General features: G+C 48.6%; 1 protein-coding gene across 1 annotated transcript in view; it reads left to right on the top strand.

Moving 5' to 3' along the window:
* Positions 1-324: 324 nt before the first annotated feature.
* VSTM5 (V-set and transmembrane domain containing 5) overlaps positions 325-18,249 on the top strand; it is a 36,435-nt gene continuing 18,510 nt past the window's right edge. Inside the window, exon 1 of the mRNA XM_017498415.2 lies at positions 325-888. Within this exon, the coding sequence (XP_017353904.1) occupies positions 798-888 (91 nt within the window). The 5' untranslated portion in view covers positions 325-797. The remainder of the gene's footprint in view (positions 889-18,249) is intronic.

An 18,249-nucleotide genomic window follows, 5' to 3' on the forward strand; every position in this document is an offset into this window, starting at 1 on the left:
CGCAGAGCACACTGGGCCTCTCTGATCTTAGCGACATATGCACTGCACAGCAGTTGCTCATTTTTTGCAACCCCCACCTCTTGCTAGGATTTCTAAAGGGGTGCCCACATCCTTGTATCCACAGCACTTAGCACAGCGCCTAGCTTCATTCCATCAGTTTGAGTGACTGCCATGTGTGAGGCCCTGTGCAGATAAGCAGACGATTGGTGAACATTTCCTGGATGGATGGATGTACAGATGAGTGGATAGATGGATGGATATCATCACTGCGCAGTGGTTCCCTTCAGGACAGCCCGAGTCTCCCTGCCCCCTGCTCTCATCTCTCTCACTCCAGGCTGTCATTTCACTTTCCTAAAAGACGTCCCTTTGCCCACGACGCTAATGACGAGACTGTCCCTCTCTGTCCTGAAGCAATAGCTAGAACTTTCCCTCCTTCCTGCCACCTAGCATCCAGCTGAACCTTGAATCTGTACCAGTAAAATGGGTGTGAACGGAAGGAGGCTGCTAATTATTTGCCATTATTTACCTCTGAGTCTGTGCATTCCCATTCCTTCCCATATTAATTCTCTTCCCGCAATCCCCCCTCCCCTTCTCTGTCCTTGGGAACTGGTTCAACCAGAGTACAACCAGCTCATCTGCATCTGGCCCTAGAGAAGAACCTGCGGGAGCCAGAGGCAGAGGAAGAGAGAAGGCGGCACGGCGGCTGCAGCGTTGCTGCGGCGAGCGCACACCCCGCGTGGCCCGCACCGCGCAGCCCGAGAGGCCCATGCCCAGCCCGCGCCGCTCCGGGCTCCCCCATGAGGCCTCTGCCGAGCGGGGGGAGAAAGACCCGAGGCATCTCCCTAGGACTCTTCGCCCTCTGCCTGGCCGCAGCCCGCTGTCTGCAGAGTAAGCCCCGGGGGATACGGGGAGGAGGGGGGAGCAGGAGGGGGCGCGGCGGGTGGGGGGTGCGCAGGCGGGTCTCGGGGTCTAGCGGCGGCCACACCGGCCCTCGCCCACCTTGCCCGGCGGAGAGCGCGCGGCGAGCTCGGGCTGGCAGGCACCGAGCCGCTTCCTCGTGGGGCTGGGCGCGGCCTGGAGCCCAGGGGCCGACCGTGGCGGGAGGGGCCGGGCAAAGCAGAGGCAACCTGCCCGGCGTCCTAGGCCACTTTGGGGCACCCACCCCACCCAGCGAGCACGGCCTGCAGTTATCAGAGCCGGAAGGTGGCCCAGAGATAACCCCCTCCCAGCCCAGTGGCCGCCGCCTCTGCAACATTTTCTATTTCTTTTTCCTGGAATAACCAGATTGCAGTCCGTGCGCCGCCCCCTACTATGGGGACCCCTCCATGGCCTTCCCGGGTCATCTCCTGGGAGAATGATCAAGCCTCCCCGATCAGTCAGAGGAACCCACGGCAGCCTGCCCCCGTGAGAAAAAACGTTCTGGGGCTTGGGTTGGGCGTTGTGACCCGAAGTCCCCAGGCTGGAGGTGGTCCTTGCCACCAGGGCACTGAGCAGATTGCTTTGGATGGCCAGGACCCGGAATCCGCAGCCTGGTGAGCCTGGATGCAAAGCATAGCGCCACAGGCTCCCTTGGACACAAACAACAGATCCCAGCGCAGTTTTACTTTGTCCTTCATTACCATTGGCACTCCCATCTTACAGATGGGCCAGCTGAGGTTTAGAGAATGACAGAGCAGAGCCGCTGGAGGCGAGAGGCCCTGTAGTAAAAGCCAACATTATTAAGCACTCATGCATTTAACATCCCTCAGACTTTACAAGACCCCTCTCATTTAATCCTTAGGGCAACCCTAATCAACTAATCTTATTCCTGTTTCCCAAGTGAGGAAACTGAGGCACAGAAATGGTATGAGCTGAGCACAGTGGCCCACATCTGTATTCCCAGCATTTTGAGAGGCCAATGCCTGTGGATCTTTCGAGTCCAGAAGTTCAAGACCAGCCTGGGCCACATGGCAAAACTGTCTCTAGTAAAAATATTTTTAAAAATTAGCTGGGTGTGGTGGCCTGTGCCTGTACGCCCAGCTACCAGGGTGCAGGGCCAGTTGGGGGGGTGAAGGAGGTGGGGAGCTGAGGTGAGAGAATAGCTTGAGCCCAGGAGGTTGAGGCTCCAGTGAGCCCTGATTGTGCCACTGCACTCCAGCCTGGGCAACAGAATGAGACCTTCTCCAAAAAGAAAGAGAAAGAAAAGAGAAAGAAAGGAATGTTATGTTACCTATACAAGGTGATTGAACAATCTAACACTTTTGACTTTTACACCTCTCTGGCTAGAACTCAGCTTTGGAGGTTGCAAATCTCAGAAACCCGGTAACACTAAGGCATGTTCCTCTGATGGCTATGGATTAAGAAGTAGTTGGCTGTTAGTCTCGAGCAGGTGGGTGGGTATGTTTACCATTGCAGTTGCTTTTTCTATTGTTTCTCCAACCTTTAGCACTTGTTCCCAATCAGAATATTTACACATCTGCTTAGATACCCCTCATGCTCAAGGATCAGTCATTCACTATAGTGGATAATTCATTCATTCACTCACTCATTGACTGAACCCTCTCCCCGCAGGATGCAGGCCACAGTGGGTACCTAGGAAATGGTTGTTCAGTTTTGTTCTCAGGGAGTTTAGGTATCATGGGAAGACAGACAAACAAGAGGGGCAGCCTTGGAATGGCAAGCCTTGAGAGACAAGAGATGCCATGTTCTGGGAGCCCTCCTGTCTCAGAATCCAGACTTCAACAAACTTCCCCCAAATAGCCCCACCTACTCAGACCTGCCAGATGGATAGGAGCAGTTGGGGGAACAGGACGAAAGGAATGCAGGGTGTCCCAGACAAAACAGCACATGCAAAACCTGGAAGTCATGTAAAAGTGTGCAGTTTTCCATTGAGAACTATCTCCTGCACAGTAAGCTCCAGGAGGGCAAGCACTCTGTTCAGCTCTGGGTCCCTAGCATTGTCCAGTGCTAGCCAGTGCCTTCCGCCTTAAAAGATGTTAAACACATGTGTGCCTGCCTGAATGAAGGCTGTGCTTTGGAGCCAGCCATAATGATATAGAGTAGGCCTTCTCCCTCCTACCAGTTCCCTGCATTCTCTACCTCTTCTGCCTGTGTCAAAAGCTTCATCCAGAACCTCTGATATTCACCATTTGCCCTGAAATCTCAATTAAAGCATGCCAAAGACAAACACTCTGCTTTTGAAGCTTTTCCCTTACAAATGGCACTGTTCCTGACTACATGTATGGGTCCTCTCAAGATTCATATGTTCAAGCCCTAACCTCCAATGTGATGGTATTTGGAGGAGGGGATTTAGGGAGGTAATTTGGTTTAGATAAGGTCATGAAGTGGGGCCCTATAATGGGATTAGCATCCTTATAAGAAGAGGAAGAAAGACCAGAGCTCTCCCTCCCAGCTGTGTGAGAACACAGCAAAAAAAATGGAGATTAGCAAGCCAGAAAGAAGGCCCTCACCACAAACTGGCACCTTGATCTTGAGCTTCCCAGCCTCTCCAGAACTGTGAGAAATAACTGTGGTTTAAGCCACATTAGTCCATGATCATCTGTTACAGCAGCCTGAGCTGAAAGGAGAAGGATTTACAGGCTCAGAAAGCTGGCAGGCCTCCCCACCAGGCCAGGTGCCTTTCTAGAACATTTGTTCATTTCCTTACCCGGTACATTAGCCATCAGGCTCACAAATTCCCACCCAGTGCTCCCCCTCATTTGGAAGCACGTGATTTAAGACTATAGCAGGATAGTTTAGTTAATGGCCTGGGCCAAAATCGGCTTGTTTTCTTTGTTCCAGTCCCAGTTTCTAAGAAGCAGCCAGCTCCCCCAACACACACACACAGACACACAGTCGGGCCAGTCCCCAGGAAAATAGAGGAACAGGGCTAGGGCTGAATCTGAGGCTGAGGAGGGAGTGGACAGACCTGGGGATGCCACAGCCAGAATGAAGCTGTGGGTTTTGGGCTTAGTGGAAGGTGGTGGTAGATGGGATGGGGAGGGAGCTAGTGTAGGAGGAATCCCCTCAAGGCCCCTCATAACTCTGGGTCCATCACTCCGTAAGTCCTCAGCAGCTTTCCAGTACTGCCATCCATGTGGCAAACATCTTTGAAGCACCTACTATGCTGCCTTGGGCTCGGCGCTGATCCCTGATCAAACAGACAAATGAGGTGTGGTCTCACTCTGCACTGTCCTTTCAGATTTATAAAAAATATTTTTGCATACATATAAATGTACCCACTGGAAAAAAAAAGTGAGTTTTCAATGTGCTTTTAAAAAATGCCATCATTCTGTACTGGTTATTCAGCAACTTAGTTTTTACACCAATTTTTTTTTTAGCTGTATCCACATTGATAAGGAAGTGCATTCCTTTCAACTACTCTATATATGTCATCGTATAAATATGCTGCTTTTTACTTCGCCAGGCCCCCTGATGGACAATTAAGCTTTCAACTTTTAGCCCTCAGGGGAGAGAGACTTCTCTTACAGAGTGATGTGTGAGTGCTAGCAGTGCACACATCGTATGAAAGAGGTGCCAGTTTTCTGGCTGACAAGCACCCCTGCACACACACCTTCTCCCCATCTCAGAAAACACCTGAAAGACAAAATTGAAGCTGTTGGGAGTGTGGAGTCAACCGGAAAGTGTCGCAGAAGTTTTACTTCTTGATCTCCAAGGGCGTTCCTGAGTAGGCTCCCTACTGGTCTGAGAACAGGGCGAGGGCCAGCAGACTCTACTCTCCAGTATTCCCAGGACCAAAGGACAGCTATATCCCTTATCTGATATAAGAGTCTTTGAAAAAATAATTTACTATATCTAAAGCCAGCATTCATATTATAAATCAATAGCTTTGAAGCTGGGCACAGTGGCACACACCGGCAGTCCCAGCTATTTGGGAGGCTGAGGTGGGAGGATCGCATGAGTTCAGGAGTTTGAGACCAGCCTGGGCAACATAGTGAGACCCTGCCTCTAAAACCAACTCACAAAAAAGGCTTTGCTGCAATTTTTGTCAGCCTGGATTGAAGGTGAGTTCTTCCAAAGAGAATGTGTGTTGCTTCTGCCAGTCATGGCAGGCATCGTGCCTGGTGGGGCAGAAATGCTTCATGGAGCAGGTGAGGTTGAGTCTTGAAAGATGAGTAAGTGTGTTCAGCAGGACAGGGTGGAGAACAGAATTGTAGGCACACAGCAGGTGCTCAAAAAAATAGGTGCACAATACCTCTGCGGCCTGGGAAGGGAAGAGGGAGCAGAATTTGCCCTAGCATTCACCCACGGAACTTAGCCACTGCCCCACTCAGAGACCCCACTGATGCTGGAGGCCCATAGCTTATGCACTCAAGATGCTGGCTTCTCTGCACCTGAATTTTCCCCGGAAAATGGGCTTGGGGTTGGAAAATAATTACTTATCCAGCAGGAATGAGAGTGGGAGGGAGGGGGATTGACAAGTTCAAAGTTGGAAATGACTCGCCGCTCCTGTAACTGGTTTGCTGGGCTAGGAAGGCACCCGTCATCCCTATAGGAAAAGGAAAAATGACACACTGGACAGTAAAAGGAGCACAGTCCATTCTTTGTCCACGTGTCTGGCTGGTCAAGGGAGCATACTAGCCTTTCTCCCTGCGTAGGCATACCCTGGAGGCAGCTCAGGCCCATCCCACGCTGACCCCAGAGGAGTCCTGCTGCAGAGAATCCTCAGCTGATGGCACCCATTCCAGTGTCAGTGTGTAAGCCCCGCAGGTGGGGTCACCCTTCTCTGGGTGTACACGGACCTTGTAAGATGCCCACATCCTGTCGTAGACCAATTAGATCACTATCTCTGAGGGCAGGACCCACTGCTTTGTTTTGCTTTGTGTGGCCAGAGAGTCTACTGCACTAGACTAGGCCATTCCAGGTCCCTCCATTAGCCTGATCCTATGGAAACAGCTGGTTCGGCACATCTCCCACCTGCTGTTCTCAGAACACCCATCATTGTGTCGTACAGTCTCACCTGTGTCTTCATGGTTTTATCTTGACAAGCCTGAAAATACTTTCCCACCAGGCTGAGGGCAGAAGACAAGGCTTCTTTGCTGGGAAGTTTGGTTAGGCTCAATAAATGGTTCCTGAGCACCCACTGTGCCTGGGACAGCATGCCAAGACCTGGAGTAGCAGCGGGGCCCTGCACTGAGGGATTAAAAGCAGCTGATTTGCTGTCAGATGCCCTGGGGGTGCTGAGACAGACAGGTAGCTCAGTTTGGAATGGGAGGAGCTTCTTGAAGAGGAGGCCTTCATGGCAAAGTAGGAGGTAGTCAGGTGAGGAGAGAGCGCGAGAAAGTTCTTAGCACTGGTGAATTGCTAAGGATCACTACAGTCTTTTAGTGGGCCAGTAGAAGGGGTGATCATTCTTTATTTTAATCGCGTTTTTCAACTCAACTCGTGTTAATTTCCTTGTATTCAGCCTAACTAGTTGTCTGATGGTTAAGGGAATGGAGCTTGGAAAGGTCTTGGTACCTGGGAAGGTCTTGCATCTTGGGGGGAAGGTCTTGCATCTTGGGTGGAAGGTGGTGGAGTAATTCCTCCAATAGACCCCTACACTAGTGCCAGAGGAGGAGGGAGATGTGGATCCCTCGGCACTAGGCACGGGTAAGGGGACCTAACGTCAGGCTCCTCTGACAGTTTGTCCTTCTGTACTAATACAGCATTCCTGCCCCAGGCTCACTGTGGGACTAGATCACATTCTTTTTGGAAGCAATTCCTCAAGGCAGAACACCCAAGCTCCTCTTTCCTCTCCCCCTCCACCAAGCCTTCCACACACTTCTGGATGGGATTTCAGGGGTTCTTAAACCAGAACTTGCTCCTTTATGTGAGGTCAATTCAATTCGACAGCCTGTGCTTGAATGAGTCATCCCTCATGTCACATACTGCTGTGTGCTGGTGATTCAGACATAAGCACAATGTGACACCTGCCACACCTGCTAAAAGGGGAGACAGGCAGTCAGTCGTCTAACACGAGTGGAAGGCTGGTGTGAGCTGTGCTGTGGGAGCCTAGTGGGGCCTGGCAGAGGAGATGACATTGAAGATGGGCCTTAAGAATGGGCAGGAACCTGAGAATGGGGAAGCGGTGAGCTGAACTGAGGTTGAGAGAATAAAGGCCCAGTGGGGAATGGTCTGTAGTTTGATACAACTGGAATTGGGGGTGAGAAGTCACGGGAGATAGAGATGGCAAAGAAAGTTGGGACTAGATTACTGAGGTCTTCCAGAGACAGGGAAGGCAGCTAGATGTGTGGTTTAGAAAGATCACTGATAATAGCCTCCAGCCAACCGAAGAGAAGAAAAGCCAGTATCTCCTCAGTTTTTTATAACTTAATAAATAGCAATTACAAGACAAAATAACTGTGACTGCTTACCGAGCGCTTCATGCCAGGCACTGGAACAGCTGCTTTTGATTCATCTTCAGAGTTAGCCTGCAAAGAGATGCCATTAATCCTTATTTTATAGGTGCAGAAACTGAGGCTCAGAGAAGTTGAGGGACTTGCCTAAAGACATTCATTCATTCATTCATTCATTCAGGTGCCTATGAGAAGCCCACAGTGCCAGGCACTGTGCTAGGCCCTGAGGATTCGATGCTCACCAAGATGGACCAACTCCTGTGTTCACATAGCTGACAGCAGATTGAGGAGGAGGAGCCATTCATCAAGAGGAATTAGAAAAGAGGGGGATAACTGTGTTGCTAGAGACAAACAGGGGACAATGGGAACACGGAAATGGGACCCTTAGCCTGGTGTTAGGGACTGGGGAAAGGCTTCCTAGAAAAATGATGTTTAAACAGAAACCTAAAAGTTGAAGAGGAATTGGCCTATTAGTTTCTCTGGGAGGAGAATTTACTCTAACCTGTAGTATCCAGTTATGCATGTGCCTGAATTCCCTTTTTTTTTTTTTTTTTTTTTAGATAGAGTCTCACTCTGTCACCCACGCTGGAGTGCAATAGCATGATCTCAGCTCACTGCAAACTCTGCCTTCCAGGATCAAGTGATTCTCCTGTCTCAGCCTCCTGAGTAGCTGAGAATACAAGTGTGTGCCACCACACCAGGCTAATTTTTGTATTTTGGGTTTTGCCATGTTGGCCAGACTGATCTCAAACTCCTGACTTCATGTGATCCACCCTCAGCGTCCCAAAGTGCTGGGATTACAGGGTTGAGCCACTGCACCTGGCCCTGAATGATTTTTTGATCACTCTATACCCCTCCTACAAGTGCCTTCAGGCATCCTGTAAAATCGCCTCAAAAGAATTGCTGGAGGCCGGGCGTGGTGGCTCAAGCCTGTAATCCCAGCACTTTGGGAGGCCGAGGTGGGTGGATCACGAGGTCAAGAGATCGAGACCATCCTGGTCAACCTGATGAAACCCCGTCTCTACTAAAAATACAAAGAATTAGCTGGGCATGGTGGCGCGTGCCTGTAGTCCCAGCTACTCAGGAGGCTGAGGCAGGAGAATTGCCTGAACCCAGGAGGCGGAGGTTGCGGTGAGCCGAGATCGCGCCATTGCACTCCAGCCTGGGTAACAAGAGCGAAACTCCGTCTCAGAAAAAAAAAAAGAATTGCTGGGAGATGACAACACCTCACTTCTTCCCTTGTCTTCCTATTCAACGCACATTTAGTCCTCAGGCTGGCCACTGGGGAACTAAAGAAGACCGAACCTTCTAGTCACCCAGGCTGGCCACTGGCCCAGGCCTGACTCAGTCTTGCCACCCAGCTTTGCAGAGGGCAGACCCAGCCAGCTCCCCCACCTCTCACACACTGGTACAGGGTGAGGCAGTTGCTGCTGTCATGCCTTGCTCCCTTGACATCTGATTAGAATCATGGCAGTGTCTTTTACATACCCTGTGGCCTTTCAGAAAAACTCCAGCTTTCCAGCAAGGGTAGCTCTTATTGGTGCCTGGAAAAGGTGCAGGAGGAAGATCATAGAAAGAATTCCACAGGAAGGAATTTCAGGTCACCCAGTCTTGCCACACTTCAGAAGAGAATCGTGGATTTACAGATGCTCATTCCAGTTCTATTGTGTGATTTGGAGCAGAAGAACCAGCCTCTTCCTCCAACGCTCCCGGTCTCAGATCTTCCACTTTAATCCCTGATACAACTCCAGCTTCTACTTACATACCCCCAAGGATGGGAAGATCATTACCTCACTAAGAAAGCCTGTGCATCTTCAAAAAATTCTCATTAGTAATAGCTGCTATTTATTGAGCTATCACCAAGTGTTAGAGACTGATAAGCTGTTCACATATATTTTCTCATTTAAACTTTATTCTGCTGCAGGAGGTGGGCACAGCACTATTATACTATCCTTATTTCCTAGGTATCATAACAGAGGCTGAAAAAAGTCATTTACCCCAGTTCACACAGTTGTTATTGGCACAGGTAAATTTTGAACAGCAGTTAGTCTGACTCTAGAGTCCATGAATGCATCCGTTGTACACACACTGCCTCAGTTCTGTTCACCAGAACCTGCCTCCTTTCACTCTTGATCCATTGACCCTGTTTCTGGTAATGACTGGGGGTCCCGTAACTTCCCTTCCCCAAGATCAGACTAGCTGCAGGAACGGTGTTAGCAGTGTCGGAGGAGAGGAGGGCCTGGCCTGCTGGGACCCTAGAGCATCCTTGGTGTCCTTTTCACCATAAGGTCTTACAGAATCCTTTCTGTCAAAGTTCTAAAAGTACAGTTCCCGGATCACCAGCTGCATCACCTAGGTGTTAGCGGAAGGAAGGCCTTGAGTAAGTTGTCCAGGTCGCTGGTGTTTTGAACAAAGAATTAAACAAAATACACAAAGTAGCAAAGGAATGAAACACCAATGAAGCTACAAGAGCAGGGATTTGTTACAGCAAGAAAGCACTCCGCAGGGTGGGGGCAGCCTGAGCCAGCGTTTACAATGTTTCTGGGTTTTAAGTACGCCTTTGGAGGTCTCTATCAGTTACCCCTATCTGAATAAAGGATTTGGCCTGTGGCTAATTAAAGGCTGAGATGAAAAAGACATGCAGATAGATGGCCTGTGCTTGGCCCACGGAGAATCCAAGGCACTCTCTTTCCCTCTGAGCTGAGGGAGGGGGAGGGGTGTAGGGAGAGTAGCCTTTGGGCCTGGGAAGACGGAGTTTTTCCTTTTGGTTTAGCTTTAAGACGTTTTCATTAATTGGCCTTAGGTTCCCTGCCCCCAGACCCAGGTATTTTCCCTTTGATTTAAGCTTAGGAAATTATCATGAATTGGCCTCAGCTTCCCTGCCCCAAACCTGATGTTTTCTCTTGATTCAGCTTCAGGAAGTCAGCGAACAGGACCTGAGACCTGCAGACCCTGTTCTCTGGCCGGCCACAGAGACACTTGTTAGAAATGCACTTTTGGGACTCACCTTACCCTACTGAATGAGAAACTGGGGACCGGGCCCTGCAATCTGGTTCAGTCATCACCTCCAGGTGATTCTAAGGGAGCCAAATGCTGAGAACTAACGTGTTGTAGTTTTGAAGAGGGCGGAGGGAGCAAATGGCATGACCTACCTGCCTGTTCTTCCTTCTAAGCCCTCAAAGTATCCCTAGAAGTAGGACCAGCCAGATACAGAAAAATTTGAATAATGCCAGAAATAGTCCACTTCCCCCAACTATCTTCCTCAAAGAGCTGTCACTAGTATCTCAAACATTCCTCTTTCACACAGTTCTTTGGCTTCAGGCTTTGCTAAAGTGCCCACTGTGAAGGAATTCTAATAAATGGTCTTCAGCTGCTAACACCTCAGTGTGGATTAGCTCGGTGGTTATCAATCTTGATGCACGCTGGAAACACATGGGAAGTTTTAAAAAAACACAGACGCCTTGGTGCCACCCTCAGATGCTGAGTTCATTGACACAGGAGAGTGTTGTAAAACCTTCCCCAGATGATCTAATGCTCAATCAAGTTTTGAAAACAACAGATTGGCTGATTCAGTCCTTTCCAATCAGAAAACTGAGGACAACTATTTCTAGAAAGAAAAGCCACAGAAGGGCATTTGCCAGGGTACCATAACAAATGACCACAGCTGGGGTGATTTAAACAACAGAAATTCATTGTCTCCAATTTCGAAAGGCTAGAGATCTGGGATCAAAGTATCAGCAGGGCTGGTTGGTCCTGAGGCCGGTAAGGGGGGCTGTTCCATGCCGCTCCCTGGCTTCGGGTGGTTTGCTGGCAATCTGGCACGCCCTGGCTTGTAGATGCATCCTTTGATCTCTGCCTTCATCTTCACACAGCATTCTCACCATGTGCATGTACATCTCTATATCCAAATGTCCCCTTTTCAGAAGGGTCAGATTAGGGCTCACCATAATGACCTCATTTTAACTTGATTACCTCTGTAACAACCCTATCTCCAAATAAAGTCACGTTCTGGGTTCTGGTTAGGATGCCAATATATCCTTTAGGGGACACACAATTCAAACCATAACAGGCAAAAAGGGCGAGGGCTTTGGGTAGAGTGCAGGTCTGGATGGAACCAAGCACCACCTAGATTCCTTCCTTACCTGTAGCCTGTGCTTCCACCCATGCCCTAGCAGGCCTGACCACGCCACTGCCTCACCTCCTCAAGCTGGCACTGATGGACTATGATAATACTTATTTTTAATGCGCCTCATAGAGAGTGCTTACTGCATGTCACGCTCTCAGTTTTCACAACCATGCAAAGCAGGCGCTGCAATTCCCACTTTACACAAGAAGAAACAGATTCTGGGAGGCCAAGTAACTTGTAAGGAACAGGAGACAAGGGAAAGTGTATTCAGAGGGAAGTAGGGGTATCTGCCAAGGACAGAGGTGTCAGGCCTGGTCCTAGACCTGGAACCAGGACCCCAGAAGCCATCTGGGTCCATGGCAGCAGCTGCTGTCCCCAGCAGTCCCTGGCCAATGGGAGCCCAGCCTCTCCTGCTGCCCCGCAGCCTCTTGCCAGGACCAGTTTTCTCCACTTACTGTGGCCTTCGGGTAGCAGTCCCTCTTTTGGGGCCACCATAGGGCCTAAGAGGCCCCACATCCCAAGTCCACAGTCTCGGGACAGAGAATCTAATTGGCCCAGTTCACATCAGGTATCAACCTTGGGCCAATCACCACAGGTGGGTTCACAAGGCCTTTTCTGCGGGGGCTATGGCTGTAAGAAGAGCCTGGCACCGCTGGCTGGGCAGCCGAATTCACTCATTAGGGACTCCAGACTAGAGCTGGATGGGCCCAAAAGCTGGAGCTCCTTAAATGCTGGTCCCGACTCCACCCTTCCCCAAATGCCTGTTGAATGGAAGGAGACTGAATTCTCTTGGTCTGGAATCAGGGCTTGTGCCCCTGGAATTTCTCCTGGCTGTCAAGCTTTCTTACCTGTTTGGTTTTGTTTGCTTATTGATTTTCAGGGTCTGAAAGGGTCTCACTTTGAGACAGGGTCTCGCTCTGTTGCCCAGGCTGGAGTGCAGTGGTACAATCTCAGCTCACTGGAGCCTTGACCTCCCAGGCCCAAGTTATCCTCCCGTCTTAGCTTCCCTAGTAGCTGGGACCACAGCCTACACCACCACACCTGGTTGTTTTTTTTTTTTTTTTTTGAGAGACTAGTTTTCACCATGTTGGCCAGACTGGTCTTAAACTCCTGAGCTCAAGTGATCCACCTACCTCCCAAAGTTCTGGGATTACAGGTGTGAGCCACCATGCTCAACCTGGTTTTTTTGTTTGTTTGTTTTTTAAGATGGAATCTGGCTCTGACACCCAGGCTGGAGTGCAGTGGTGCTATCTTGGCTCACTGCAGTCTCCACCTCCCAAGTTCAAGCAATTCTCCTGCCTCAGCTTCCCAAGTAGCTACGTCTACAGGCACCCACCACCATGCCTGGTTGTTTGTATTTTTAGTAGAGACAGAGTTTCACCACATTAGCCAGGCTGATCTCGAACTCCTGGCCTCAAGTGATCCACCCACCTTGGCCTCCCAAAGTTCTGGGATTACATGCGTAAGCCACCGTGCCCAGCTTTGTTTTTTAAGTTGAATAATTGACAGGCATGCCACAAAGTGGCTAGGAAAGGGGAAGTGGTTTGTGCAGAGTTGCCCAGCTATAGCGTGTGCAGCCCAGACAGAACCTGAGTCTTTTGGCTCCAGAGTATGTGCTCTAACGGGCAGGGGTTGGGAGGAGTCTTTTCTGGCTTTCCCTGTACATGCCCCCACCTCCTCTGCCACCCTCTGCACCCCCCGGCAGGTCCCTCAGCCCCGTTGCTCTGAATCAGTTGTGCCACGCAGTTGACTAAGTTTCCTCTTAAGGGTCAGAGAAGCAATTTGCCTGTTTTCTTTGTTTTAAAACTTTCTTTTTTTATGGGGGTGTTTGCAACAGCCTGAGGCACACCATGAATTATCTTCTGATTAGTCTTGAGATTCTTCTTGGTGTGGTTGGCATATAGCCCTGGTATACCCATGCCTACCACTTACTGGCAGGGTGAGGGCACTGTGCTAGGCATCTGGCATATTGCATTCACTTTCATTCTTTCTAACATATCTGATCTGTGAGATGTCTATGGTCATCCTCGTTTTACACATGAGGAATAGAGAGTCAGTGACTTTGAGCTAATTTGGCCAAAGTCATGTTACGAACAACGGGCAGATCAATATTGGAACCCACTTCTGCTTGGCCAAGTCCCTCTGATGCCCTTGCTTCCCTGGTACTTTTCCTGGGATTTCTTCCCTATATGGCCCCATTTGCCAGGAACTCAGAAACTGGGCTCTATGTGCATGAGGGCATATGTAGAAGCATGGGTGCACGTACATGCATGTGTGTAATACAAGGAAGTTTAGACAGGAGACTCAAAAACATATTGCAGGCCAGGCAAGGTGGTTCACACCTGTAATCCCAGCACTTTGGGAGGCCAAGGTGGGGAAATCACCAAAGGTCAGTTCGAGACTAGCCTGGCCAACATGACGAAACCCCATCTCCACTAAAAATACAAAAATTACCAGGCACGGTGGCACACACCTGTAATCCTAGCTACTCAAGAGGCTGAGGTAGGGGAATTGTTTGAAGCTGGAAGGCAGAGGTTGCAGTGAGCTGAGATCATGCCACTGAACTCCAGCCTGGGTGACACAGCAAGACTTAGTCTCAAAAAAAAAAATATATATATATATATATATATAGAGAGAGAGAGAGATACGTATACATATATATATACACACATATATGTGTGTATATATATATGTGTGTATGTACGTTTCTGTGTGTGTGCATATATATATTTTTTCTTTTTTTTCCAGACAGAAAGAAGGAAGCAAATTGGGTCCCAATGGTCACATAAGAACTGGCTGTGGGGTCCAAAGTCCTGACCCTGTGCTCAGCTTGGCATAGCCCTAGGTTCTGTAGGCCACATCCCCAGATCAGATGTACAATCCTATAAGGGGAGTCACTGCGCATAAATTCCCATCCATGTTACAGGTATTTGGCAGCATTCTGGGGCTGCAGCAGGGAACCAAATTGGCAGCTCCTGCCCTCATGGAACTTACAGTCTAAAGGGAGAACAGATGTGAAATATCCATACAAGTGTATACGTACAAACTGTGGTAGTTACTATGTTGGAAAGGTGCTATGAAAACATATAGGAAACCTGACCTAGCCTGGGGTTGGGACAGGCTTCCCAGAAGAGGCGATGATCAAAATCTGAAGGATGAGTAAAGGTTAACAGGAAAACAAGGGTGGGAGCAGGCAGAGGGAGCAGCATTTGCTAAGTCCCTGCAATGGGAGAGAATGAGATGCCTGCAAGGGGCTGAAGAAAGGTCAGCGTGCCTGGACCCCAGGGTATGTGGATGTGCTGTGGATGCTGAGGCCTGAGTGATGGGCAGGAGCCAAATGACACCTGGCCAGCCAAGCCTTTGAAGGGGCTTAACTTCATTTCTAGAGCAATGGACAGCCAGACAAGTTTTAAACAGGAGAGTGACAAAATACAATGAAGTTTTGAAAGTATCACTCAGGACTTGCTGTGTAGACAGTAAGTTAGCACAGAGTAAGCAGGCATAGTGAGGCACATTGAGAGACCATTGTCACCATTCATGAGTTGGTGGCTTGGACTGGGGTGATGGTGGAAGAAAGAGCACACAAATCAGATTCAAGTTACATGTCAGAGGTAAAATTGACAGGACCCTGTGACAGATGGGATGTAATGGGTGAGGAAGGTGTCAGGATGGTGACCCATGGAGCTGACTGGCTACGAGAGCCTTTCACCGAGGTTAGGGATACCAGACCACCAAATTTGGGAGACAAGATTATACATATATTGTTTTATTTTTAAATTAATTTTCTTCTTTCTGCTTTTGCTTATGTTTGAATAGGTAGTATTTGCACACAGTCCAAAATTCAGAATTTGTATCCATAAAAGCCTCCCCATCTTGTCCTCCAGCCACCCAGTTCCTCCTCCTTACCTCCTGGGGCCAATAGGTATTACTAGGTTCTTCCATATCTTTCCAGATGGTCATGACTGTAGACTCAATTCTGTGTGCATTTAATTTGTCTTTGAAGATGTACATTTTGCAGTGCCTGTCAACTGCCAAGTGCAGATGTAAAGCAGATAGTTGGATTAATGAGTCTGATACTCAGAGGTGCAGTGTGTGTTGGTGATGTGAATTTGGAAGTAACTGGACCCAGAGCTGCATGCATATTTGAGATTACCTAGGGAGAGAATAAAGAATAAAGGAGAGGGCCTAGGACCAAGCTCGAGGAATTCTGTGATTTAATGGCAGATCAAAGTATCTTAGTCTATTTTTGTTTGCTATAACTACTACAGACTGGATCATTTATAAAGAGTTTCTTTTTTAATTTTTTTAGAGATAGGGTCTTATTCTGTTGTCCAGACCTCAGAGCAGTGATGCAATCATAGTTCACTGCAGCCTGAAACTCTTGGACTCAAGTGACCTTCCCCCCTCAGCCTCCTGAGTAGCTGTGACTACAGGTGCACACCACCAACCTGGCTTTAAAAAAAAATTTTTTTTTGAAGAGATGTGGTCTTGTTTTGCTGCCCAGGCTGGTCTTGAACTCCTGGCCTCAAGCAGTCTTCCTGCCTTGTCCTTCAAAAGTGCTACGATTACAAGCACGAGCCACTGCACCTGACCATAAGAATTTATTTCTTACCGTTCTAGAGGCTGGGAAATCCAAGATTGAGGGCTATATGTGGCGAGGGCCTTTTCGCTGGTGAGGCCTCTCTATAGAGGGCATCATGTGGTGAGGAGGCTCACTGTGAGCTAAACTGGCTTTTATAACAGACTCACTCTCATGATAATCCACGAATCTATTAACTCACTAATCTATTAATCCATGAATGGGTTAATTCATTCACGAGGGAAGAGCCTTCATGACCCAATCACCTCTTAAAGGCCCCACCTCTTAATACCACTACAGTGGGGATTAAATTTCTTATTTAACTTTGATTTTTAAATTTATTTTTAAGACAGTCTTGCTCTGTCATGCAGCGGTGCGATCTTGGCTCACTGCATTCTCTGCCTCCTGGCTTCAGCCAGCTCTCCTGCCTCAGCTTTCCAATTAGCTGGGACTACAGGTACACATCATCACATCTGGCTAATTTGTTTTTTGTAGAGCTGGGGTTTTGTCATGTTGGCCAAGTTGGTCTAGAATTCCTGGCCTCAAGCAATCCATCTGCCCCAGCCTCCCAAAGTGCTGGGATTACAGGCATGAGCCACCGCACATGGCCAGGGGATTCAGTTTCAACATGAGCTTTGTGGGGACAGACATTCAAACCATAGCAAAGAGGATGAGTCCTCAAAAGACACTGAGAAGCAGCAACCAGAGAGGAGGGAAGAATAGCTAGTGAGTGTGGTGGGCCAGAGCTACAAACCACCAAAGCAGGAGGGAGTGTCAGTAGCGTCCCAGGAAGGGGAAGGAGCCTGTATAATAACTGTGGGAAAAGGAAGTGTGGATTTATGTTAAAAAAAAAAAAAAAAAAACGGTAAGATTGTCTGGCATGATAGGGGCCCTGCTGAGTTTGGAAACAGTGTGCTTTGTTGTGCTGAAGAGTGTCTGCCAGGGGACATTCTCCTGTAGTGCTGGCTACACACGTATGGGCAGAGAGAGTGTAGAACATTGTTAGTCCCAGGGCTAGGGCCTTGCCAGGTAGGTATGATGAAAAGGCAGAAAGTACTGGTGTTGAAAGGATTGACAGGAGTCGTTAGATCCTGATGGGCGATGGAACCGAGGCTGCGTAGGGAGGGAAGTGAGGAGGATGGATTGGGAAAAGTAGAGGGAGTTGGAGTGTAAGGACTGATGAGGCCAAGAAGAGGAATTGAACCATAAACAAGAAGAAGAGAGGGTGTGGTCAAAGCAGGCTGCTTTACTGGAGGCTGAGGTTGACCGGAGGGAGGATGTTCCTGTAGATGAGATCGCTGGATGGGCTGTCCATGGGTATGCTGGAGGTACACAGGATGATGCTGTAACTTGTAGTAAAAGAAGCCAACAGGTTTAAAGAATGAAGAGAAAGGGCTGGGGACGGAGAGCTCACATTGTTGAGGGGTGGAAGAGCATGGAACAACCTCAAGGGAACAAGCTTTGTTTTTCTGGCAAGAGGTTGAAGAAATGATAGTTTATACCAACATTTTCCAAAATATAATGCAAGGCTCACAAGCAAGCCACGTATGTAATTTTATTTTTGAGGCAGGGTCTCACTGTGTCACCCAGAATGGAATGCAGTGGTGCAACCATGGCTTACTCCAATCTCTGCCTCCTGGGCTGAAGCTATCCTCCCACCCTCAGCCGCCCAAGTAGCTGGGACCACAGGTGCACACCACCATGCTCAGCGAATTTTTGTATTTTTTGCAGAGATGGGGTTTCACCACGTTGCCTAGGCTGGTCTCAAACTACAGTCACAGTGTATTTATTTTTAAAGTAATTCACAAACTTGCTAAAATATTACTATTGTTCAAAAGGGCATAGAGTGAAATGCAAAACCTTTCCCCATTCCAGACACTCATTCTGCTCCCCAAAGACAACCACAGCTCCTGATTTTTAGAGTAACGCAGAGATGTGCTATGCATTTATATAGATAACAGTGTATCTGTGTAGGTGTGAGTGTGTGTATATACTCATATAATTACTTTATTCAAGTGGAATCATTCTCTACACACTGTTCTGCCCTGTACTTGTTTCATTATTTTTGAGATCTAATGTCAACACATATAGATTCGCCTCATTCTTTTGAACATTTTTGTAATATCCCAAAGCATGAATACCGATATTTTATTTAACTGGTTCCTTATCAGTGAACACACAGGTGCATCTCCAGTCTTCCTGCTACA

The sequence above is a fragment of the Cebus imitator genome, unplaced genomic scaffold (assembly GCF_001604975.1).
Source record: "Cebus imitator isolate Cc_AM_T3 unplaced genomic scaffold, Cebus_imitator-1.0 Scaffold241, whole genome shotgun sequence".
Taxonomy (NCBI): Eukaryota; Metazoa; Chordata; class Mammalia; order Primates; family Cebidae; genus Cebus; species Cebus imitator.